General features: G+C 55.3%; 1 protein-coding gene across 2 annotated transcripts in view; it reads right to left on the bottom strand.

The window, feature by feature from the left end:
- Nucleotides 1-24,954, bottom strand: part of GRIP2 (glutamate receptor interacting protein 2) — a 101,498-nt gene that overhangs the window by 71,003 nt on the left and 5,541 nt on the right. Inside the window, exons 1-11 of one of the 2 annotated variants that reach the window (XM_047781734.1) lie at nt 14,365-14,599; nt 6,457-6,537; nt 6,072-6,207; nt 5,173-5,318; nt 4,403-4,489; nt 3,859-3,934; nt 2,584-2,729; nt 1,889-2,036; nt 1,611-1,780; nt 581-706; nt 113-262 (exon numbers count right to left, since the gene is read on the bottom strand). In XM_047781734.1, coding sequence (XP_047637690.1) covers nt 113-262; nt 581-706; nt 1,611-1,780; nt 1,889-2,036; nt 2,584-2,729; nt 3,859-3,934; nt 4,403-4,489; nt 5,173-5,318; nt 6,072-6,207; nt 6,457-6,537; nt 14,365-14,404 — 1,306 coding nt within the window. In that variant the 5' untranslated portion in view covers nt 14,405-14,599. Of the gene's footprint in view, nt 1-112; nt 263-580; nt 707-1,610; nt 1,781-1,888; nt 2,037-2,583; nt 2,730-3,858; nt 3,935-4,402; nt 4,490-5,172; nt 5,319-6,071; nt 6,208-6,456; nt 6,538-14,364; nt 14,600-24,954 lie in introns of those variants that run through there. The other variant, XM_047781723.1, reaches the window with a different exon arrangement.

Here is a 24,954-nt window from a genome sequence, read left to right as displayed (position 1 = left end):
TGATGCACCCCCACCCCGAGCCCCAGCTCTGTCCAAAATACCCCACACCCTTTGGCAAGTCTCTCTCTCAGGCACACAGACAGTCCAGAGAGGACAAGAGACCACGGCTTACATGAGCTCTTGTGCTCCCTTCTTCGCTGCCTCCTCCGCCCCATTGTGGTCCGGGGGCTCATGGGCTGGGATCCCCGAGGAAGAGTGCTGGGGTTGGTGCAGGGAAAGGCGTGGTTCAGTGTCGGCGAGGAAAAGGGAGATGAGGACAAGGCTGGGGAGATGAGAGCACAGCCCCGTGAGCCCCAGCAGAGCCCCCCAGCCTGCCACAGGGAAACACAGGGCTGCCTTCCCCCCTCCACACACCTGCCATGTGACCTCAGACAAGGCTCTCCCTCTCTGGGTCTCAAAGCTCACAGAGTTTTCACAGACCTGGTGAAACCCAGCTGCAGGACTGCAGGACCGGGGCCCATCTCATCACTAATGTGTCAGGTGAGGCTACGCTGGCCCCCAATTTCTTTGAGTCTATATAAGACAGGCTCAAGCCCTTCTCTAGGAACTGGGGAGAGGAACAGTGGGGAGGGCACTTTACATTGGCTCTGGTCCTGGCCAGCAGGTGTGGCCCAGGTGGATGTCCTGCAGTGGCCGGGCCGAGGGCTGTGGCAGGAGGGCACACAGGGGTCCCAGCGATGTGGCTGCTCGCTCCTCTGTACCTTCACTGAGGCAGAAGAAGAGGAGAGAGAGAGACACGCCATTAGGGGCTGAGCAGCTCTGAATCACCAGGCCCCTGAGCTCCCATATGCAGAGGGAGGAAGGAACAGAAGACCCTGGGTTTCCTGAGCCAGGTTAGGCATTCAGGATTCTTGCTCTGCATCCTGGACATCCTCTGTGTGCCAGGCACTGTGCTCAGGGTTCAGCCACGCAGCAGCCAGAGTGGCAGGGACACAGGAGGGAAAGCTGGCCCAGACTGAGGCCCACAGCTGGGAGATGGTGGTAGAGTAGGGTTTGAACAAGGGAAAATTTGCCGTGGAGCCCAAGAACTGGCCCATCAGCTTTGAGGAGCACAGTTTGCAAATGGTGACCAGTTGTAGCACCGTTGGGGTCTGCCACAGCACCATAGCCTGGGCAGCCTCAGCAGTAGCTGAGCATAGAGGGCACCAGGGTCCTGGCATTTCTGCCCCCACTGGGCTCTCAGGGGCCACCTGGGTCCCTGTTGGTTTCCTCCAGGCTTGCATAGATCTGCATTGCCGTCTGAGATGGCTCCCACTGCCTCCCCCTCCTTCTTATACTGGCCTCATCCCCAGTGAGCTCTTCACTCCATCCTGAGCTGAGCCCGAGATCCAAACTTTGAGTAGCACAGAGCACAGAAAGAACTATCCCCTCCCTTGTTCTAGCTCTTATACTTCTATTAATGCAACCAGTGATGGAACTAGCTTTGGGGGCATCCACCAACAAACTGTCAAGTTGTTTCTCTGCCCCACCTCCCCACCCTTAGCAACTGCACTTGACAGTTCAAACTTCCCTAAAGGAATGGATATTTATTCCAGTAAATTTTAGCCTGCCCAGGGCATTGGTCCATTAACACTCAGGTTTGCGCCCTGAGGTCTTCCCAGGGGACCCACCTGCCTCTGAGGGCTTCAGCGGCCGCCGGCTCTGGGGCGCAGGCAGGATCTCCAGCCTCACTTTCTCTGACACGCTGGCCAGGAGTTTGGTGGCCTCGAGCAGCGAGCAGTGTTCCATGCTGGTGCCATTGATGGACAGGATGTGGTCTCCAGCATGCAAGGCCCCACTCCTGGCCAGGTCAAGAAGCAAAGGGGAAGACTCATCTGGCCAGACAAGCTCTTGGCAGCCCCTCCCCCTGCACCCCTTGTACCATGGCAGCTCCCAGTATGTGCCCCACCTGTCCACCACGCTGGCTGGCTTGATGCGGTCAATGGTGATGACAGGCTTATTCCGGTGGGAGCCGGTGGTGAGTGAGATCCCCAAGGTGGACCCAGGGGTCTTGGTTATTTCCACGATCAAGGGCCCTGAAGCGCTGGCCACTGTGTCTGGTACATGGAAGGAAAGCAGAGTTTGAAATGCAAATATTGAGCACTTTCCTCCATCTTGCTGCACCCACATTACAGACAAGAAAACTGAGGCATGTGGAGGCAAAAGCCTCGTCCAAGATCACACAGCTACTGGGCAGCAGAGGAGGGGCAGGAATTCCTGTCTCGGGCGCTCTGGGCCCAGGGCTTTCCTGGAGAATTCCAGTTTGCTCACATTTATTGAATGCCCGCTGTATGCTGGCACTGAACTGCAGGTTTCACAATGGGCCTTCTCCATCTCTCTCTCTGATTTTTTGCACATTCACTATCTCTGACACACTCTATACTTAATTTATTCTATTGTCTATCACTCCCCTCCAGAATATCAGCCCCATAAGAATAGAGACACCATCTGTACTGCTGTCAGGTGTGTCCTCAGAGCATCAGACAAGACCTGGCAGTGTATTTACTACCCAGAGAGGCTCAGAGAGGCTGTGACGGGCTGCCTCATCCCTCCAGCCCCCAGCCTCTTCCTGCCCCAGTTCCAGCCCTCAGGCCCCCAACTCACCTGGCACAGCCACATCATACTCCACCTGGAACAGTGCCTCATGGCTGCACTGCCGCAGGGTGGCCAGGGCAGTGGCGTGGCTGGCACCATGCAGTGGGATCCCATCAACGCTGAGCAGCCTGTCACCCACCTTCAAGGAGCCCTCCCTGCAGGGAAGGGCCTGGTCAGCCAGCCTGGCCCTGGACAAGGGCGGGAACTGGGAGAGGTGGGGCCCAGAGGACGGGGCAGGGCATGGAGTGGGTGAAGGAGAGAGGACATGGCAGAAGGGAAGGAAGTCCACATGAGTAAAGGGAAGAGGGAGGGTATGCGGAAGCCGCTGAGCAAGTGAAGGAGGCAGTGAGGATGGGGTGGGGTCGGTTCTGACACCTCTCACCCCCTTTAGTGCTTAAATTCACAGTCCCAGCTCAACCCTCAAGTGTCAGGTCAGGGCCCAAACAGGGTCCCAGCCCTGCCAGGACCAGGTAGCATCAGAGGTAGACAGTCTGGAGGCTTCACGCTGCCGACCAGAGCTCCCTGTCCAGGGCCTCCACCCTGGTTCTCAGCAGTGGCTCTGGCCTGGGGACAAACAGGAATTCTACTGGGTCCCAGGGGGGGGCCTGAGGGGGGTTCACCTCAGTTTGGGTCACATCCCGGCTCTGGAATGCCTGTCCCAACAGGTGCCCAAAGCTATTCTGGGAGGTTCTATGAATATCCTGTCCCAAGGACAGCTTTAGATTTCTGACAAGGCCGTTCCAGGCTTTCCTTAAAATGGCCAGGAATCTTGCGCCAGGGAGGTCAGAGGGTCAGGAGCTGGGAACTGGGCGTGTTCCTCTCCACAGTTGCTCCCCCTGGCACTTCCAAACAGGGCCCGGGCAGGGCCAAACTGGCAGCACAGCCAGGACCGGGGAGGCCGCATAACAGGGGACCAGAGGACGCCTGTCTCCTTGCCCCAAATCCCTCGCTGCAGCTCCCAATGGCTACATCATTAGACCCATTCTGCAGACAGGAAAATCAAGGCCAGGGAAGGGACACCAAAGCTCACTCCCCATCCCCCACCCCCTCGAGACAGCAGAGTCTTGGAGAAGAAAGAGCTTGGAGTTGCTCTCATTTGGGGCTTAGCACTGGCTCCACCAACAATTCCGAGTGGCTCTGGGAGAGCAGTCTCCCCTCTCTGGACTTCAGTTTGGCTCATCTGGAGAACGCGTATGATGTCCACTCTGCCTTCCTCACAGGGTCTGGTGCTGGGGGCCAGCAGTGCCGGGCAAGGCTGTAAGGGTCCCTCCAACTCAGGCTCACCTGTCGGCGGGGCCGCCAGGCCGCACATAGGTCAGGACGAGTGGGCGGGACTTGTGCCCATCTTCATGGGTGCCTCCTGGACAGAATCCCACAAAAGGCGGGAATCACCGACCCTCTCCTTCCCTGGTGCCCAGTGGCCCTGACCCAGACCCTGAGCAGGCTCCCTTCATTAAATCTGCGCAAGGACCTTGTCCTTGCTGTGCACAGTCCTTCCCCATGGGACAGCGACTGTAAATCCCACCCAGAGCTGGGACAGAAACCAGGGAACACAGCCAAAGTCCTTTCTCAGTTAAACAGCTTGCTTCCCATCCTAAGATCTCATCCTATTTCCCTTTTTGCCCTGGTTGCTAGGCAGCATCAAACTTCTTTTTCTGGTACAACATCTCCCTCTCACTCCCCCCAATCATGCACACTTTGTTGTGAGGCAACATATATATGAAAGATGTATGTAATGAATACATATAATTCATTAGAGCAAAAGAGAACACACAGAATTGGCATTAGCCTTCCCACCCCTTGACCTAAGGGTGCCTCTTACACTGACCTCTGAGGACAAAGCCAAAGCTGTTGCCCTCCTTGTAGAGGGAGACATCCACTGTCTTTGCAATGATCCCTGGGTTGTTCTCAGGGGCTGGGGAGAAATGGAGGGCTCCTTTGAGTCCTTGAGTCACAGCAGCAAGCCAGCAGATGTCCCCGAAGCTCATTCCAGGAATGCTGCATGACCTGTCACAGACACTGCAGGAAGGGCGAACTCCCTCTGCCTCATTTTACAGCTAGGACGAGTGAGGCTTAGAGGTCCCCTCTTCCCTAAAACCCACTTAGTCTACCACTTAGAGTGGGGAAAGGGCTTGCCCATGCTCCCACAGAGACATTGGCAGAGCTCAGGCTTGTGTCCATGGCTGGCAGGCTCAGGCCAGAGCTGAATTCCAGACAGTCATTCAAATTTCAAGACTTTAGACCAACTTCAAAAATTCAGAGCTAGGCTAAACCCTAGGACACTGTACTGAGAGCAGCACGGGAGGGCAAAGAACAATTTATTCTGCTGATGTTCCTAAAACCTTCACTCAAAAGGAAAAGCATCTGGAAACCAAATATGCAAGATGACAAGGAGTTAGGAACAGGGCCCTGCCACCAACTGGTGACAGCGTACTGCATTTGTGGACAAAGTCCTAGGTGTGGCATGAATGTCTGTAGCCAGTCTCAGGTCCCGCCCACCCTGACTGGCATGGCCCACTACCCAGGTGCTGGCAAGGAGACAGCTTATCCACCCATGACCATGGCAGTGGAGAAAGTTCACGGTTCAAGGGCACCCACCGGGCGGGGGCAGCTCATACTCCACCTCCAGCACCACGCGCTCGCCCACATTCTTGAGCAGAGTGATGATCTCATCATGGCGGAGCCTGGTCAAGTGGATCCCGTTCACTGAGCGAATGTAGTCGCCCACATTCAGCAGGTCACTCCTAGGAACAAGGAGGCCAGGGCACACATGTGGTGACAGGCACCGGCATCCACAGCCACCCTCCTGTTGAATCCTCATGGTCTCTGGATCCCCATTTTACAGATGGGGAAGCTGAGGCTCAGAGGGGTCAGACATTGTCCAGGGTCACACAACACATGAGTAAGAGAGGGTGGATTCCAACCTAGACCTGCCTGCCACCCAGGTCTGGCCTTTCCCTTGAGGCTGGTCTACCCTGTTTCCCTCCTTCTGGAGCATCACCCTCACAGGTACAGCTCTGACTGGCCCCAGAGAGCATATAAAGTGGTCAGATCATTGCCTCCTTTGCTCTTCCCAGGTCTGGGGGCAGTGAAGGAGAGGCTCACTCCTAGGTTTCATGGAACTCCTGGCTCCAGAGAGCTGCAGAGGCAAAATTAAGGGAAAATGCAGGGCAACGTGTTCCACAGTGGCTCACAGGACTGTGCCAGCAGAGTGGCTGCCTCAGCCTGGAGTCCTGGGGGCTTTCCAGAGGCGGCGTGGAGGGGTGAAGAGCAGGCTAGCTGGGGCCAGGCAGAGGGAACGGCGTATGTGGAGGCCTGGGGTTCTGGTGTGAAGGGAAAGAAGGAGTTTGGGCCTAGAATCGCTACCCCCACCAGAGGCCTTTCCAAGCTCACAGGTGCTCCAGGAAAAACTGCCTGATCCCTCTGCCAAAGGCCCGCGTACCTTTTCCACCAGCCCCAGCCCCCTTCCCGCTGCCCCGACCAAGACCTCAGCTCACCTGGCCGCTAGCCCCCCAGGTCTCAGGTTGGAGACCCTGGGCTTGCCGTCCTTGTCGGTGCCCCCTGAGATGGTTAGGCCCAAAGTGCTGCCTTCCTTCTTGGTCAGCTCCACCACGGTGACCCCTCGGAACTCCTCTGCCAACAGAAAGGGAGTAAGCGGCAGCGTGGGGCTTATTCTGGGCCCCCAGCTCCGGGACAAGTGAGGCCAGTACTTGGTAAGCAGTGCACTTGGCTGCATTAGGCTGACTGAGATCATCTCCTTTTTACAGGGGATCAGAGAGGTTAAGTGATGAGTCTAAGGTCACAGAGTGAGTAAGAGGCAGACCCCCACCCAAGCTCTCTGCCTCCAGGACAGAGAAGGGGGAGGGAGAGGAGGCTCGGTACCTGGAATGCTCTGCCTGCGGCACGCCAGGGCCACATCAGCCCCTCCTGCATCCTTGCCTGCTTTGGAGTATGGCCCATCGTCTGCAGGCAAGAAAGAGAGGAAAGGCCCTGAGTTCTGCTGGTGCTTCCAACAGGCAAACCCCTTCTGCCTTGGGAATCTTCCGCTTGGCAGAGGTAGTCTGTTCGAGGGGTTTCTTCCTGCCACCAGCTCCACCGAATCTCTACTGGGGAGTCCCACTGTTTCCCCTCCCAGGGGCAATTCTGCCTCTGCTCTTGAGGCACTTTGTGGCTGTCGCCATGCAGTCAACTACCTCTACAACTACCGTTTCACTTACAGATAAGGAAGCTGAGGCTCAGAGAGGGACAACTCGCACACATGGTCACACAGCCCTTGGCCAAGCAGCCTCTGCAAAGAGCCAGGACCAGACTCCAGACTCCTTGGCCCACCCACCCCATGCTCCAGGCTCCCTTGGCCAGGTCCTTTTTTTCACATCTCTTCTTGGAGTCCTTTCTGAGCCCTGGAGGAGAAGGGTAAGGTCGACCAGCAGACAATCAAGGTGGCCAGCTCTCCCGGGCTGCCTCTCAGGCTGTCCCGCCCCAGACCCCTGTACACCCCCCTTGGCTTCTGCTGCTTCCCCAGGTTACACCTGAGCCTGTGCACACCCTGCATGACCCTCAAGAAGAGCCCTCTGCCCCCAGCCCTGAGGCGCCAGCTGAGTCAAGTGCTATGAGCGTGGGCTTAGAGCTCAGCCATTCACTCAGCTGTGACAAGGCCACTCCCTCCCCAGCCCTCTACAGCAAGCAAGGCCTAACTCATAGGACCTCCCCACTCCTCAGAGGAGAGGGGAGAGCAGGGCTGGAGGAGACTCAGCCCTGGCAGGGGGCAGAAGCCTCTTATCCCATCCCAGCCACTTTTCACAGGGAGGCTCAGATTAGGGTTTAGCCGGGGGTGAGGTCAATCTGGGTCAAGATCAGGACACAGCCTGGCCAAGGTCCAGGCTCAGTTAGAACCAGGAACAGGGTTCAATCCACAGCAGGTTTCTCAACCTTGGCACCACTGACATTGTCTGGATAATTCCACAAGTGGGGGGAGCAAGGTCTCTCCTCTGTGCTGTACCATGTTTAGCGGCATCCCTCCCCTTTAACCACCAGAGGCCAGTAGCGCCCACCCCGGTCATCATAGCCAAAGAGAACTCCAGACCTCTGACATGGCCCCTAGGGGAGCAACACTGTTCTCCACCCCCTCACTGAGAATCACTGCTCTAGAGTTGGGGTGGGGCTCAGGCTGGGTCAATGTCAGGGTCAGCCTGGGAGCTAAGGAAGCCTGAGACCTTTGACCACCTGCAGCTCTAACCATTGAAAAACTGCTTCTCCAGACCAGGGATGGGCCCCCTGCTTGCCAGAAGGTAGCAAACAACAAACTAAAGTGCAGTGAAGCCCAAAGTCATGTCCAGGACCTCTGGACTTGGCTCCCAGCAGCTTTGCCTACCCCCCACCCCTGCCAGCCACTGAGTTCACATCCACAGCCACAGATTCAGGCAACACCCCATTAAGTATAATGCCTCCTATTACAGTTCCCTAATTCACACTCCATTTAGATTCAACAAGACGTTTCTGAGCTAATAAAACTAGGAAGACTGGGTTCTATCAACTGTGAGACAACGAACATTTCTGGTAGTTCATACAGGCAGTTCTAGAACAAAAATCTGTCTTATCCCGGGCAAATCTGATTCCACCACAGGAAACTCCTCCTCTCCCAGGTTGTCCTGGGAAGACCGGAGATAAGCTTGCCAGCTCCAGGTTTAGGGGTCTGGAAAAGGGGCGGAGGGAAGTTATCTCCTGAGGACAGGAAAGGGAAGAATCAAGTTTGCCAAATTCAGAATCAGGATCCCAAAGAATGGAGTGAGGCAGCAGTGGGTTCATGCTGGATTTGGACGCCAAGGATACACGATGCTGGCAGCTGAAGCAGAGGGCCTATTTCCTGGGGTGTCTCAGGGGTTTCTCTTCAATGCTGCCCCTCTGTCCTTCCCTCATCCCAATATTCAAATTTTGCTCTAGCAAATGACATGGTGCCAAATTGGGCTGGAACAGTACACTGGGGACGGCAGATACTCTCATCTTGATCCTGAATAGCCCCAACTCCCCTACAACTCCTTCTACAATTTTTTGCTGACTTTGGGCTCAGCTATTGGGCAGGCCTGGCAATGGGATGCAAACCAAGACTCATGCTTGGTGCAGACACAGAGTCAATAGGCAATAAGCAAGGTCTTGAGAGACTTCTCTAGAGACGGCACATGCATTTTAAGGCATGGATTGATGAACTCTCGTGGAGGCTGAGGCCACTCAGAATGGCTGATGGCTAGATAAGAGGCTTCTGGATACCTAAGACCCCTTACCATATTCAGAAAAGCCCCCAGAAGGAGTGCTACAGTGTTTGCCAATGCCACTGCAGAGGGGACACAGTACCCCACTTTGACAAACATTCTCAGGTCAGGGGGAAATTGAGGCAGCATTCAAACCAAGAATCAAGGCAGGGCCAGAATTACCAGTGGACTGTGTGTCTTGGGTCTCTATTTCTCCATTTGTCCAACAGGGGTGGCTTCCCCCACCCACCCCTGATTGCTGGCTACAGCCACCCCAGGCTTAAGAATTTGAGGGAATTATTTTATTTATAGAAAACCCTATGAGGGTTCAGACCCCAGTCCTCCTCCCTCAGAGAACAGGCCCGCTCTCTTCCATTCGCTCTCTTTTTTGTTCTGGGACCTGGTAATTATATGCTTAGAGATGAAGGCTTTTCAAAAACATCTTTCCCACCAATTTTCAGCTGGAAACATGCATGGAAAAAAAAAAAAACAGAGATATTTTTATCCGAGTGTTTTTTTTCCCTGTCTCCTCCTTCCAGCAATGGGCAATTATAAGCTTTTGCCTTCAGTCAATCTGTCCTGTAAGAACTCGCTTCAGAGGGAAATTCATTTCCGCAGCAATGCCAGCCGGTCCGGCAAACACAGCAAAGGCGGGCTCGGCCAGCCGGGTGAGCAGAAGAGAAAGGGGCTGTGCAAAGACGGTACACCTGGTCCCTGGCCCCCAAGCTGCAGCCCGGGTGGGTGGGTTTCTTGTGGGTTTCATTCCTCTTGAGAGCATGGCTAATTTGTCTTCATTATCTCCGTTTCTCTGGGGCCACAGGGAGCAACTATTGAGCTTTGACAAAGGGTAAAGGAAGTCAGCCCCTGGCCAGGCTGCCTTTGCCAGGGTCCCGCCTAAGTAGGAGGGGGAGGCAGGGAGTGCTGGGAAGGGCTGTAGATGGGGCAAGTTGGGGCTGGGGAGGGTGAGCGAAGCATTCAGCATCTGAGAGAGAACACTGGGGAAACCAACGCCCACCTGGGAGCCCAACTTGGGCCAAACAGGAAATGGCTGCTAGAGAGCATGCCTCCAGCAGGGCCAGCCCGACCATGTGCTGATGGGGAGAAGGGGGCCCACAGTCGTCCCCAGTCCAACCACAACCATACACAGTGTCCCATCGCTGCTTGCACCCCACCAAGCAATTGGCCCATACCGCCGGTTCAGCCCCGAGTCAGAAGGCACTGCTGGCCAGATGGAAGGGAAGGACGGACTTTGGACCCTAAATCTGTGTCCAGGACAAGTCACATCTCCTCCCCGAGTCTCTGAACACTGGGTGCAGGTGCCCACCTCACTGGGTGCAGGGAGGAATGGGTGGAGTCATGTGGTACACAAGCTATAACACATGGACATTCTCTCCCTGGCCCCGCTTACGCTCCTTCTTAGAAGGTTTTCCTTATTAACGATGGAAACAACTCTCCTCCTGATTAAGGGCTGGGTGCTGTGCTAGGTGCTTCGTAAGCTTTATCTCATTTAACTCTCATCACCTTCTGAGGTGGGATGATCGCTACTGCCATTTCACAGATGGAGAGGTGGAGGCTCAGAGAAGTTAGGTGACTTTCCACAGGATGGAGCAGGGTCAGGATTTGAACCTGGGCCATGCTCTAAGAAATGTTAAACTACTACCACATTATCCTCATGATAATCCTATGTGGTGGGTACCATTATCATCCCCACATTCTAGACTAGGAAGCTGAGGCACAGAGAGGTTAAGGGAACTGCCTAGGGTCACACAGCTCCTAAGTGGCAGAGCCATGGGCCTCTTCTTGCCTCCTCCCCAACCCCAAGACAGCCTGGAGGGCTAAAGTTCCCTTGGGTGCCCCTAACTGATGATGATGGAATGAGCCCCCTCTGGCATCGCACGTTGGACAAGGCAGGCAGTGGGATGGAGAGGCATAGAGGCCAGCTGCAGGCTGAACTTGGAGTGACAGTCCCAACCCCGGCAGTCTCTCCAGAAGCCAGCCTGGAGGGAATTATGTGGAGAGCGGCCAGCCACAGGGGGACCCTCACTCTGCGAGGGAAACAGGAAGAAATACATCAAAAGATTTAAAAAGCAGATGCCTACTTCACTTGGTGCCAAGGATTGAGAAAAAAAAAAAAAACCTGACAAAGGGGTACGGGTGTTGGGCCCTCGCTGTACCAGGCACTCCAAGCACTTGCCAGGCACTAACTCTTCCAAAAGCAACAGGTGGGAGGCTCACGGACAATCCCATTTTACAGACCACGAGCCTGAAGCCCGGAGAGGCCACTCAGCCAGGGCACTGCAGAGCAAGTCCCCAATAGACCACATCCCTGATGCTCAGCTCTGCTAGCTCCCTCCAAACACTAGGGCACCCAGGAGGCAGCACCAGCCCCCAGGAGGCCCAGGTTAGGGCCAAGCACCCACAGGCTGGCCATGACCCAGAGAGGTTGCCAGCCCTACAATCCCCCTTCCACAAGGTATGGGGCCCCCGGCCCTGGGCCCTGAGCCCACGCTCGGGCTGACAGCCCCCTCCATGGGGTCACAATGGTCCCACCATCATGTGTGATGGGGGCACGGGCTCAAGTCAAGGGCTTGGCCTTCTGGGTCTGTGTTCTCCCACCACACTTTGAAATCCACCATATCAAAGAGCCTGACTCCAAAACTGGGTCACCAACAGAGCAGCAAAGCCTCAGTTCACCAGGCGGCAAATAAAAGCAAAAGTTCTCCTACAACTAACAACCCCCCCAGCTCCCCTGACCTCACCTCCTAACACCCTCTCCTGCACCAGCTCCACCCCAATGCACCAGGCTCCTCGCCATCCTACAAGCTCACGATGGAGCCTTTGCACCAGCTGTTACCTCTGCCCAGAAGACTCCTCCCAGACATCCATGAAACTCCCTTCCTCATCTCCTTAAGGAAGTGGTGGAAACATCACCTTCTCAGGGACACCTTCCCCCATCAGCCTGTTTGAACTTATACCTGCAAACCCACCTCCAGCACCTTCCTTCCCTGACAGACCTCACTTTTTTTTAACATATTGATCTTATTTACTATCTGCCTCCCCCCACACACTATGATGTCAGCCCTAGGGGCTGGGCTTTTGTCTGTCTGTTCTCAAGGTGTCTGGCAGAGAGTCTGGCATATAGTAAATGCTCAGTAAATCATTTGAAATTCAATTCCCACTCCCAGGTTAGGAGAATGGGATCAAAAAGGCAGAGTGAATTGTTCAAGATCATAACATCAGGAAGAGGCAGGTGTAAACCCATACCTCTCTGGGTCTGGAAGCCGTGGCTTCTGAGTCCTGGGGTTTCCCCAATGGAAACTCAGGAGCAGGAGGTCAGGCCTGCCCAAAGACCTAGGTGGCTCTGGTGAGGACCCCCAGAGAGGTGGGCAACCCAGGCCATGGCAGAGGGACCCTCTCCCACCTACCCTGACACACACACACTCTGCCTGAGCCTTCCCAGGCCCTGGGAACAAAGACCCCTTTGTGGCTGGGAGTCAGAGGAGAGTGAACACTGGGGTGAGGGTGGGGGGGTTTCCTGCCCAAACCAATAGGCATTACAGCTTACTGTGCGCCCCAGCCCTGGCCACGTCCCTTCCTGCAGGGGCTCAGGGACAGTGAGGTGAACAAGGCCATTCCCTGTCTAGGCATGGACAGGGTACAGACCTGAGAAAAGACTCCTGCAAGCAGCATCCAACTGAGAGGAGACGGCCCTGGGCAGTGTGCCCTGCAGGCCCCAAGCCCCTGGCTGGCTCTCCCTGAGGAGCACTGCGCTTGCCCTGACTCCTCAGGGCCTCAGCCTGCTCTGCGAAATGGGTGCATGGAGTGGCCACCTGTTGGCTGCCCTTGTCCCCATGCTCCAGGGAGGCCATGTGACCAGAGGCCCAGTGGGTGGTCAGGGTGGGCATGTGATCCAAGATGGGCCAATGAGAACTGGACCTGGGAGACTCAAAGGTACTAGGGACCCTCTGGGCACCTCAAGGAGAGGAGTCTGCCTGGAAATAAAGCTCACCTGAAGAGAAGCAGAGACCCACAGAAACCTAATCATGTTAACTGTGCACCTGGATCCCACTGTGCCTGAAGCTTCAACTCTGGACTTTAAAAAAAAAAAAAAAGCCTCAGTGCGGATACCAATTGATAACTGAGGCAGCTGTGATCATGAGGCTCTGTGACCTAGGGAGGAGACTAGGATGGGAGCTGCAGCAGTGAGGATGGGATCAAGGAAGTCATCAGAGAGATGATAAAAGGACTTGAATACCAGGAAAGAAGCTGGGATCAGATCTGCACTTTAGCAATGTCCCTCCCAGGGCAGCACGGGGAGTTGGGGTGAGGGCCAAGAGGCCAGGCAGGCGATGCTGGGGCCTGAGCCTGGGTGGAGGCCGAAGGCCCTTGAGGAAGGGGAAGTGCCCAGGGTAAGGTCTCCAGGTCACTGCATCCCTGTGGCTAACCACTGCAGGACGAGATGACCCCACTCCTGGGCCTTTCATTGAGAGGACAGATGTCCCCAGGCCAGGAAGGTGGTGTGGTCACCAGCAGGGAGCAGGGTGGACCGCCTGGGGTCAAATCCCAGCTTTGCTATTGCCCTGGACAAGTCACCTAACACCTCTGTGCCTCACTTTCCCCAACTGTAAAATGGGGAGAACTCCTAGTATTGTGAGGATTAAATGAAAAAGTGCACAGAGATACTGTGAACAGAGCCTGGCACAGAGTAAGACCTCAACAGCTGTCCGCTACTATCATTATTTGCATTATTATTGTCTGGAGGCCTGGGAGCAACCCTGTCTCTGGTCCCTACCAGAGGAGGGAGGTGGGAGCCTGAGTTCACAGGCCCTTGAAGCAGGAAGAGGGGAGTCCAGCTATAAAAGGCCCCTGGGTGCAAATCCTGGCTCGGCCACTGTGGGCCTTGGGCAGCCACTGGCCTCTCTGAGCCTCAGCTTCCTCATCTGTGCACTGGGACCACAGTTCCTACTTTTGGAGCTGTTGCAAGGAGGTAACATCAGGAGTAGGTAGAATGGGACAGCACAGCCATGGCAGCCCCAGGACACCCAGCAAAGGGTGAGCTAGTCTGCCCCAGAGCCCCTCCCAGGGTCCCAGCCCTGGATCCACCCAGGAATGCAGCAGCTGACAGACACCTGTCCCCTGCATCCCCAGAGCCTGGGGCTCACTGACCAGATGCTTCCTGCCATGGGCCCTGTGCAGGAGCTCCCCAATGGCACCCTGGCCAGGAGCTCATGCCCACAGCTCCCACAGAGGTAGGACGTGCCTCCCTGGGGCCCACCTGAGGCAGGAGGGCTACCCTCTGGCTGGGCTGTGCAGGACAGCCCAGCGGACTGTCTCTGGCTGCAGGACTGCAGGCCACCACCAGGGTCGGACAAACAGCCTCTCACCTGCCCACTGGCCAGGTGTCCCATCCTACACCCCTCACAGCTCTGGCTCTGGGGAGTGGCAGTCCCAAGCTTTGCCATCCCAGGCCCCTCTCTGGCACCAGTACCAGAGGGATCAGGAGATTCAGCTTTGTCACTCTGCCTACTGTCCCCCTGTTACTCACCCGCCTCTCCAGGGGTCTCCCGGCTGAGCCCACACAGCATGTCTGCTATTGTCTCCCCAGTGCCACTGACTCCCTCGGGAGCCACGCTGCTCTGGTCCCTCCCTCGTCCTCCCCAGGGAGGGGCTGTGGGAGGGGAGCTCACAGCTCCCACTGGCTGGGCATGAGTCCACCCACTGCAGCGGGCGGCTCTCTGCTTAAAGGGGACACTGCTGTTGTCATGGCTGGCTCCTGGATGGGGTTCAACACCCTCACCCCCAGCCTGAGTCTGGGTAGGGGTCTTTGAAGATGGCACACCTGAGGCCTCTGCCAGGGTCCTCAGACTGACGCCTGGGGCCAGCTCTGCCTCCAGCTCGCCCTGGGACTTTGGTAAGTGATTGCCTCCCACCCCTACTCAGTTTTTCCACCTGGAAAGGGGGAACAGTGCCTTCCAAACTTTGTTTTTCTTTTAAACTAGCAGACTCCAAAAGAATCTTGCACAGAATTCCCAGGACCCAAGCCAGATAAAACGCAGCTGTTGAACGATGCTGGAGGGTACCTGCAAGTCTCAGTTTAGAAACCCTTGTGCTCGGATCCCCCTGGGGCCCTCCCACTGAGTCCCAGCAACTTCTCCCAGGCCTCAGTCTCCTTTGCTGCCAGGTGGGACTTGGGGAAGATCAGCCCAACAGCCTGTTACACAGAGCACCCACAGCATTGGGAGAAGACAGCAAGCTGCACATCCCGGCTTGATGGGCAGGGGCAGCTGGTCACAAGTCCAGCCCCAGCTGGGCCTCAGCCTGGCACATGCCTAGATTCCTCCACATAGCTCAGAAGGACCCTGATGGACACCCAGGGTCCCTCGTCCAGCTCTCCAGGCACCCCTGCTCTCTGTCCCACCAGTGTGTGGTGGCACCAAGGCCAGACATTGTAGAGGTGCTAGGGAGAGGGGGGTTGAGAGTGACACAGGGGGTGTCAACTGCCTCTACAACTAACTACATGTTGCATCCAGATAAAAGCAGCAGAGGACGAGACAGACACCGTCCTGGCCCCCAGGAGTTCTCAGATGCGTGGGAACAAGCAGGGCTCAAGTTCACCTGTGTCCTGCAGTGAATGCAGAAGTGTAACCCTGTGATCAGGGACCGAGGGCTTCTTCTGGGTTCCCTCCCCAACAGGGATGCCCACAATAGGAGGCAGCCCACAATTCCTGGGCTACCCACACCAGCTCCTGCCAGCCCAACACAACTGGCACCTTCAGAACAATCTAGGTTCTAAGTATGGGGTGGGGTCACTTGCACCCCTGTCTCCATAGGTCATGTTCCTCACTTGTTGCCCACCTCCCAAGGGTACCTTCCTTTTTGGGTGACTTCAGGTATGTCCCAGGGGCAGGGTCCCTTGCGCCAGCAGTGAGGCCAAAGGTCAGAGTGAGATGCCAAGGTCAGCTGTGGGAAGGATGGTGAGCTTTGGGTCGGGGGTATTGAATTGCCAGGCGTTTGCTGCGAGAATCAGGCCAGGCAGGAGAGGGGTTGCAAGCAGGCTCTCAGTGTTGCCTTGGTGGCCTGAAATGGTCATGCCCAGGCTTTTGATAAAGACCCTGAAGATCCCCAGGGCACTGAGAATCACCCTGGGGCAGCCGCAGCTCCACACCATACAGGAAGGGACATGGCTCTTAACAGATGCTTGCCCTCTTTTCCCCCCAACTTACGGCCCCTTGTGGGGGACAGGGGGGGGCCCTGTGGTACACAGTCCTTTGGAGTTACATCTACCCCCCTTACAAGAAAATATTTGCTCTCCACACAGATGCATTTAAATGAGCGCTTAAGATGGAAGATCCGCAACCTTGCCTTGTTTCTGCCTCTCTCGCTGCTCTTTTGGAATTTACTTTTGTGGACGAGAAGCTCCTGGAAAGGTCATGCCATGGGTTATGGGAGCACTTCCATGCAGGGTTTCTCTAAGCACCTGCTGTGCCAGGCACTGGGGACCGAGGCACCAGGAGACAAGCAGGATGGCACCTTCCCTCTACCCTCTGTCCCTGTCAGCCCACCAAGCACATTTTCATTTCATTTTATATGAAAAGAGGTTTAGAAGCAACTGGTGGTCTGTTCTGGAACAAGGTAGTATTTAAATATTAGGCACACTAACCAACAGAGCTTGGAGAGCTTCTGAGTTGGTGAACACATAGAGGTGCTGTGAAGGTGGTGCTGCTCATTCGTAGCTGGTTTGTCTGAAGTACCAGAGGCTTGGAACTCAGGATGAATGTCTGAAGTGGGGCAGTCTTGTGGGTCTGAGCCTTTAACCTGCGGGGTCTGACTTAACTCCTAGTAGTTAGTGTCAGAATTGAATTGACTTGTGGGACACCCAGTTGCTGTCCATAGGGAATCGAAGAATTGCTTAGTTTGGAAAACCACACATTTGGCGTCAGAAGTGTTATGAATAAAAACAGTTCATGAACAGAAGAGGCTGCTAGCATCACAAAATAGCAACCAGTCACTGTGGTACTTCCTGGTGGAAGAATAATCAAATCTGAAAGTAGTCAAGCCTTCAGATCCAATGACATATACAGAAAAGAGAGGAACACGTGGAATTACACCAGAGGGATGCAATCAGAAAATCCAAACTGGGAGACAACAGACCAAACAACAAACAATTTGCAGGATTTAAAAAAAAAAAATTGAGTTAGAGGGGAAACCTTTGGATTAAAAGAGCCTTAAAAGATGTATTGCTCTCATCACATTGTACACCTCAAACTTACACAATGTTATAGGTCAATTATATCTCAGTAAAGCAGAAAGTAAAAGACATATTGATCAATTGTAAAAACAAATAAATAAATAAAATAAAAATAAATACTAGGCACAGAGAGATTAACTCATTTGCTCAAGGTCACCCAGCTGAAAAGGTGGAGCCAGGTTCACACCTAAGAGGCCTGTTCTTAAAGGCACTGCTCTGTGCCTTCGAGGATTTCAAAGGCTTGGAAAGGGACCCGGGAGTGCAGATGAGGGGCAGTTAGCTCGTCGGGGGTCCACCGAGACAGGGTTTTGAGCCTGACTTTGAGGGATGAGAGGGAAGGTGCCATGTACACAGTCCCATGTGACAACTGAGGAGGAGGACGGGCAGGAGATGCAGGTGGAGCCAGGCCATGGAGAGCCTCCTGAAGTCACGCTCCTCCAAGTGTGGTCCAAGGCCCAGCAGCCTCAGGATCACAGGCATCATTGGGAGCTCCTCAGTAATGCGGACTCTCAGACTCCACCTGGGCCTGCTGAACCAAAAGCTGCATTTTAACCTGCTCCCCAGGGGATGCGCACAAAGCGTAAGAAGTGCTGTATTGAGGAGTTCCCGTTGTAGCACAGCTTAAATGAATCAGACTAGTATCCATGAGGATGCCAGTTCAATCCCTGGCCTTGATCGGTGGGTTAAGGATCCAGCGTTTCCATGAGCCATGGTGTAGGTTGCAGATGTGGCTCGAATCCCAAGTGGCTGTGGTGTAGGCCAGCAGCTGCAGCTCCAACTCGACCCCTAGCCTGGAAACTTCCATATGCTGCAGATGCGGCCCTAAAAAAAAGAAAAGAAGTGCTGTATTATGAATTTGGCTTTCATCCTACAGGCAAAGGCAAAGGGAGATGTGGACAGTTGTAGAGCGAGGGTAGGAGGCCCTCAGACTCGGAGCTCCTTGGAAGGAGAAGGGAGGACGGCCTGGGAATGAGCAGCAGGACCCCTTCCGGGAGCTCAGAGTAGGCGAAGCTGCTGCTAGGCCCTACCCAAAGACCACCCCTCTCATCCACCATGGCCACACCTCAAGGAAGCAGAGTCAAAGGGGGACAGATGGCTGGACATGCACCGTGGCTAGAAGCCATGTCTCCTAGAAGTTCAGGCCGCCAGTGGCTCCTGGTCACAGAGTTTTGAATGTTCCTTATTTCCAATGCTCTGGATGACCCACCTGGGGGATCCTGGGGATGATGGCAGGGCTGCTGACCGAGGCCAGGACAGACCCTGACGCCACCACATCCTCAGATTTTGTAAGACAATTGGAGGAGTGAGTGCTGTGTGACCTGGGGCATACATCCAGACCTCTCTGGGCCTCAGCCTCTTCTGCTACACAATGGGAATAATAAAAGCACCTCCAGGGCTGGGGAGTCCACATACTTCATCAGAAAGCATTTATCTATCCACTTTCCCACCAAGAGTGGATACAGGCCAGAGAGGCAGAACCCCAAGGTTCCTGAGAACACAGGTCAGATGCACCCAGGTTCAAAGCCTGGCTCTGCCATCCAAGAACCTTGTGACTCTGGGCAAGTCATTTCTTTTAAAACCTCTGCCTCTCTACTGTGAGGAGACTTTGGAAAGCCCACTCAGCACATACCCTGGACTTCTTCCCACACTGGCCAGCCCTGCAAGGTCCTCTCAGCATCTCTTTTTTTTTTCTTTTCCTCTGAGCAAGTCCTAATGGGGGGCCCCCTGGCACCACAGCTGATGGGCCATCCTCACTGCAGGACCTTGGCATCCCTGGCCCAGCCCACCTGGGGCAGTGACCCCCCACAAGTAGGAATGGACCCCACGCTGCACAGACGGGAAAACCGAGACCCAGAGAGAGCGGCATCTGAGGTCCCCCCTGGCCCCCGTCCCCACCGAGCACAGCAGGGCTGGGACCCAGCCTCTCAGGCACCTCTCAGGGATGCCCATCATAACCATAGCCAAAGGACAGTGTCCTGAGCTGCCAGGGGCCCTGAATGGCAGCAGGAAATGAAGTCTGGGTGGGAAGGAGGCAGAGATGGAGACTCGGGGACAAGAGATAAACCTTTATTGCCATTCCATTGCTTCTCCCTCCCTCCTCATCCACCCCGGGGATCAGGCCAGGCCAGTCACTTCCCTCTCCTGGCTGTCAGACATTCCCACAAGGGGGGGGCATGATCATCCCCGGCCTGACAGATGTAGATGCCAAGATCAGTCTGTGATCCCACCTGCCACAGGGAGGGCCACTACATGACCCCTCTTAGGAGGCACTGTTTGGCTGTGGCCCCACTCCCCCAGCCCCAATGCCCATCACCTGATCTCAGGGCAGCCCAGGCAGAGTGGCAGGGCCCACTTCACCGGGTAGCACCTGTCAGTTTCCAGCACCCTCACCATAGCACGCTTCCAGCCCTGGAGGGCAAGTGGGCAGGCAAGGCCACGGGGTCTCAGGCGGCAGCAAGAGCAAAGCACGACGGGCTGTGTGCAGAAACCAGGGAAGAGCAAGCCTCAAGGAGTGAGAGGAGCCACAGGAGGCGGTTCTGCACATGGAAGCCATGCTGGGCCACAGTTTCAGCGTTTTCCACATATTTACTCATTTCACCCCCACCACACCCCCACTTCGGAGATGAGGAAAGAGGGGCCTAGAGGTGGGGAGTAAGCTGGGATTCAAACCCAGGCCCTGCTGATGCCACCTATACAAACACCCTACCCACAGCCCCCTGGGAAATGCACACTCACACATACAGGAAGAAAGAGGGACTGGGGGGACCCCAAGCTGTTGCTCCTGGGGGTTTTCTCTAAATCCTCTGATGAGGGAGGGCCAAGGGGCCACTGGCCCAGGCCTGGCCACAGATGGGGCAGCTCTTTGGGGCCTCCTCTTGGCCTCCATGCTTCTGATACCTGTAAGGGCTTCCCTCCTAGAGGAGAAATATGGAGCCATAGCTGAGCAGGGGGCCTCTCCGAGCCTCAGGCTCCTTTTCTTAATAACGAAGTTGTCCGTCCTCACAGGGATTTGTGAGAAACTCAGTGAATAAACAACACACCTGGAAAACCAGAGTATAGGGCCTGTGAAGGTGGTTAGTGTGAGCACCCCCAACCCCTCTCAGTCACTCAGTCACCCCAAAGCACCAGCCACCTGCCAGAAACTAAGCTGGGCCTGAGGTTTCCAAGTGGGCAAAGGAGATGGAGCACCTGCCTCTCAGGCTGCTGTTCTAGGGGAGGGACAGAAATCAAAGGAGGAAAACCTGCAAATACAGGTAAGGCATCGGGACGAAGCAGAAGGATGAGGGGGGTGAGGACAACGAGGCGGGGTCAGGGAGCCTCTCCAGGGAGGTGGCTCCAGGCAGGGACAGGATGGGAAGGAACCAAGGGCGGCTGCAGAAGGAAGTCTCCTGGCAACTGTGGGTGTTCTGGGAGTAGGAGAGGAGTTAGGATCCTGCTCCAGGTGCAGCGAGGGGAGAAGCTGGAAGTTTCAAGTTGGTCCTGCATGTTCTGATCTGTTTCCAAGTGGCATTGGAGGGAATGGGCTGCAAGGATCTGGATGGCGTGGAGGTGGGGGGATGGGATGGGCCAGGCACCCCGGGGGCTGGAAACCTGGAAGCCAACTGCCTCTGTGCCTCAGGCCAGTCCCTTCCTGCTCTGAGCCCATTTCCCTTTGATGCCAACGGCCAGCCTTACAAGTCCAGGGACCTGTGGGGGGTAGAGGTCAGAAGCATTGAGCCAGGACACAACGTGAGGTAAAACACGAAGAAAAAGAAAAGGGGGCACAACGATGAAAAGGCCCGGCACAGAGCGCGAAGGAAACAGTTAATGCAGGACCACTGACTCGCTGGTGAGCACGTGAAGGGAAACGATGCCTTGCTGCTAACCTCAGGGCAGCAAACACAGAAATGCAGGTGAGATCAGAATGGTGAGCATCGGGGAGATAGAGAGGCAGGGGTGCTGCTAGGGGAAACCCAGGCAGCGTGGAGAGACCCAGCAAGCTCCCTCCTGGAAGCCAAGGGCAGGCCCTAGGAGACCTACACCACAGTCTTGGCAATGCCAGAACCTTAACCCACTGAGCGAGGCCAGGGATCGAACCTGTAACTTCATGGTTCCTAGTTGGATTCGTTTCTGCTGTGCCACAACAGGAACTCCGCTTCAGTGCTTGTGAAGGGGAATGGAAACATAGCTGGGGAAGGGGAAGGGTAACACTCTGTCCACACCCCATGGAGGACACGCACCTAGAAGCAGAGCCACGTGGACGGGTTTAGAAACATAGTGTGGAGGGGGAAAGGAAAGGAGACGGAGGAGGAGAAGGGGGGACAGAGTGAGGAAGAGGGGAGCCAGGGCAGCAAGTGCATGATCAAGAGAATGAGATACACCTGCAACATCATTTATATAAATGGAAAACATACAGAAAGCACTGCATGTGCTGCAAAAGCACAGGCACTGCAAAGACCTACTTCACAAAGTGACAGTTTCAAGGGAGGTAACTGGGAGTGGGGACAGGGCATGAGGGAGGAAAAATTAAAATAGTCAAGAGCAGGTACCAAGATGGCCCAGGACCCTGAGTGCTATGAACTGAGGAATTTAGTTCAAGCCCCGGGGTCTGGGATTAAAAATAAAGAATAAATAGGTGGCCCGAATGGCATGTTAAGAAGTTGAAGCAGAGTTCATGTCCTGGCACAGCAGAAATGAATCCGACTAGGAACCATGAAGTTGCAGGTTGGATCCCTGGCCTCGCTCAGTGGGTTAAGGATCTGGCATTGCCAAGAGTTGTGGTGTAGGTCACAGATGCAGCTCAGATCTGGCGTTGCTGTGGCTGTGGTGTAGGCTGGCAGCTGTAGCTCCAATTCAACCCCTGGTCTGGGAACCTCCATATGCTGCAGGAGTGGCCTTAAAAAAGGCGAAGAAAAAAAAAAGTCGTCGAAGCTCTCTCCTAAAGATACTGGGGAGCCATAGAAGGGCTGAGAGGGAGAGAAGAATGAAGTCAGCCAAGGTCTTTAGAAAACTAACGGAACTGGGTGCTGAGAGAGCCCCTGGGTGGGGGCGGGGGCCTCAGCAGACCTCAGTCAACCTCCTCCCCACAAGGGCCACCCCAATTCTGGCCACCTGTCCTCTTGCTGCCTGAGCAAAAACAGGAAATAAAGGGGAGGCTGTCAGGGCTCAGCCCCATCATGCGTCCTCATCACAGGGTGTCAGGACACCAAGGCTGTCTCTCCTCAAACTCCACACGTCCAGCCCTGGAGAGAACCTTGGGCTGGGAGTCAAGAGACTTGGGTTCGAGGCCCAGATACTGCTCACACAGGACCAACTCTGTGCTGAGAACATCGCATGATGTAGATGCAGAACATCAGTGTCTCTCACAGGACTATACTCAGAGGATCCACTGCAAGTCCACACACAGCAAAGGGGGCCAAAGAGTCAAGGTCACTCCAAGAGGAGTCAGGGAAAGCTGCCTAGTGGTGGTGTCTGAGCTAAGCCTTGAGGGACACAGGAGTCAAACCCTCAAAGATGAGGCAGGAAGGGCATTTTAGGCAGAGGGGCAGCCTGGGCCAATGGTGGGAGGGGAAAGGTATGCGGGTTGGTAGGGAGAGGAACCAGCCTGCATGGCTGGGGTCAAAGGTGGGCTAGCAGGTGGGCTAGACAGGCAAAGGGTGTGGATCCTGACAGACTGAGACTTGGGGTAGAGAATACACTGAATGGGGTGTCCCAGCACTGTGGCCACTGTGTGGATGACACTTAAGGAGGGGTGGGCTCTCCCAAGACCTCAGTGGGATGCTGGCAGGGGACACAGGACACCCAGTGCAACCACAGGATGCAGCTGTCAGGAGCAGGACAGGAGTGGAGCACAGAGGACAGCGCCGCCCCCTTGCGGCTGGAGATGAGGCTTTGGGAGGGGCCGGAGCAGCCCTCATCCTGTGCCCTCAGCATCCAAGTGATGCCAGAGGCTGGCCCATTTCAGCCTGTGGCCAACACTGTCCCTGGACTGCCCCATCCACCTCTAGGCCAAGCAGCACCCTCTGTAAACGCTAGAGAAAGGGCATTTACACATGGTTTTATCACTTTATTAAGTCCAGTGTCTCACAGAGTCTTTCAAGGGCCCTTGGGGGGGGGGGGGCACTGCTCCTCCTGGTTTACAGAGGGGAAACAACCCAGAGGAAGGAGGGACTTGGCCAAGGGCCCCATTGAGGATGGGCCGAGGGTCCGATCATCAGAAAAAGATGCTCCATTCTTGGGTCCCTTACACAGGCTCTTCCTTCTGCCTGGAACCCCCCTTCCCTCTTCATCCTTAGACCGCAGCCTAAATGCCACCTCCACCATGAAGCCCACTCTGATCATGCCAGCTGGTCTCCTTTACCCTTCAATACATCTGCTCAACAGTTCTTTTCTGCTAAAGAGGGGACCCTCGACTGTCTTGCTCTGATTTTGACCCTATGCCAGCGGCCAGGCCTCAAACATGGTAAGCTCTAAATAAGTGTTTGCTGAATGAATGAACGAGAAATAAATGATGACTAAACATAACCTCTGGATTGCTATATCATAAAGAAATGGATAAGTAACTCTCTTAACACTTCAGTCTGATGCAGGAATTCTTTCTGCTGTCTGGTAGAGCTTGCATACCTCCACAAACAGGGAGCTCACCACCTCCTGAGCAGCCCACCCTATTCCTGAAATCATAAGGATGAAAGTTACTCTGTTACCTTGAGCTAGAGCCTGCCTCCCTGTGGCTCTCCAAGCCCCTGCCTCAGGACCACCCTGAAGAGACTCAGGGGGTGGTCTGGACCTGGCAGGAGAGGCCACAGCGCAGAGTCTGAATGTGGCTTTGGGGGGGACCCACCAGCTCCCCTCCCACTTCGAGGGCCTCTCCTGGGCCTGGACTCTTTAAGCTCCTCTGAATGTCAGTGCACTTCTCACCTCCAGTGGCATTTGCTTCGGGCCCTTGATGCTGCCACAGTCGCCTGTTTTACAGAGAGGAAACCAGAGTACAGAGGATCAGGAGACAGCAAATAGGTGTCTGACTACAGAACCTTAATTCCAGCCCAGTAGTGGCACAAGTTCAAAGGGGCTTTGTGTGACAGTCTTATTCCGTGGTTTCCAGCTGGACTATTTGAAAGAGACCCTAGAGTTGCAGACTCAGTGGTGGTGGAAGCTCAGGCAGGGAGAAAATTTGGGAAGGTCCATCCAAAGAGCCCACACAGCCCAGGTGAGAATATACCAGTGAGATCTGGGCAGCAGGATCCACTGGTGGGGGTGGGGGTTCAGGGGCTGCAAGGTGGGGGTGGGCCCTGGCAGAGGGCACTGATTTGAGGACAAGGCTTGACCTTGAGGTTTCTGGGCCAGCACCTGCTACCTGCCAGCTGAGGCATTCCATGCAACCCTTCCATGGCCCCCTCAGCACCATTTAGGAAGAAACCTTGGGAGGTGGCCGCCTGGTATCCAACCCCCCACAATTGCAGCCTCATCTCCCTGCATTCTCCCCTCCCCTGAGCCCATTTCCTGTGCACCCCCCACCAAGACCTCACACTCCCATTCCCCTGGGAATGCAATGGCCCAAATCCCTCCTCTGCCAGGCCAAAGCCTGCCAGTCCCCCAGGGCTGCCCCATGGTCACTTTCTGGGGCATCCTCCAGCTGGTTGATGCCCCATATGGGTCTCCAAAGCCCTCGGGCATCTCTCAGTCCCACTGTCAACCCACCAGATGTCCCCCGCTTCCTCTCCCCAGATGAGCCAGTGTGATGAACATTCCAGTCTGTCCCTCCTATCCTGCACAACCCCTCCTCCAGCAGCAGCTTGGGGCCTAAGAGGGGGACCCTGGGTTCGGGTCCCCTCTCCACCTCTGACTGTCTAGGTGACCTTGAGCAAAACTGGCCTCGACCTTCTCATGTGTAAAATGGGGTTACAAGTG

This window comes from Phacochoerus africanus, chromosome 1 (assembly GCF_016906955.1).
Source record: "Phacochoerus africanus isolate WHEZ1 chromosome 1, ROS_Pafr_v1, whole genome shotgun sequence".
NCBI classification, from domain to species: Eukaryota; Metazoa; Chordata; class Mammalia; order Artiodactyla; family Suidae; genus Phacochoerus; species Phacochoerus africanus.
This window is presented reverse-complemented; position numbering and strand designations above follow the sequence as displayed.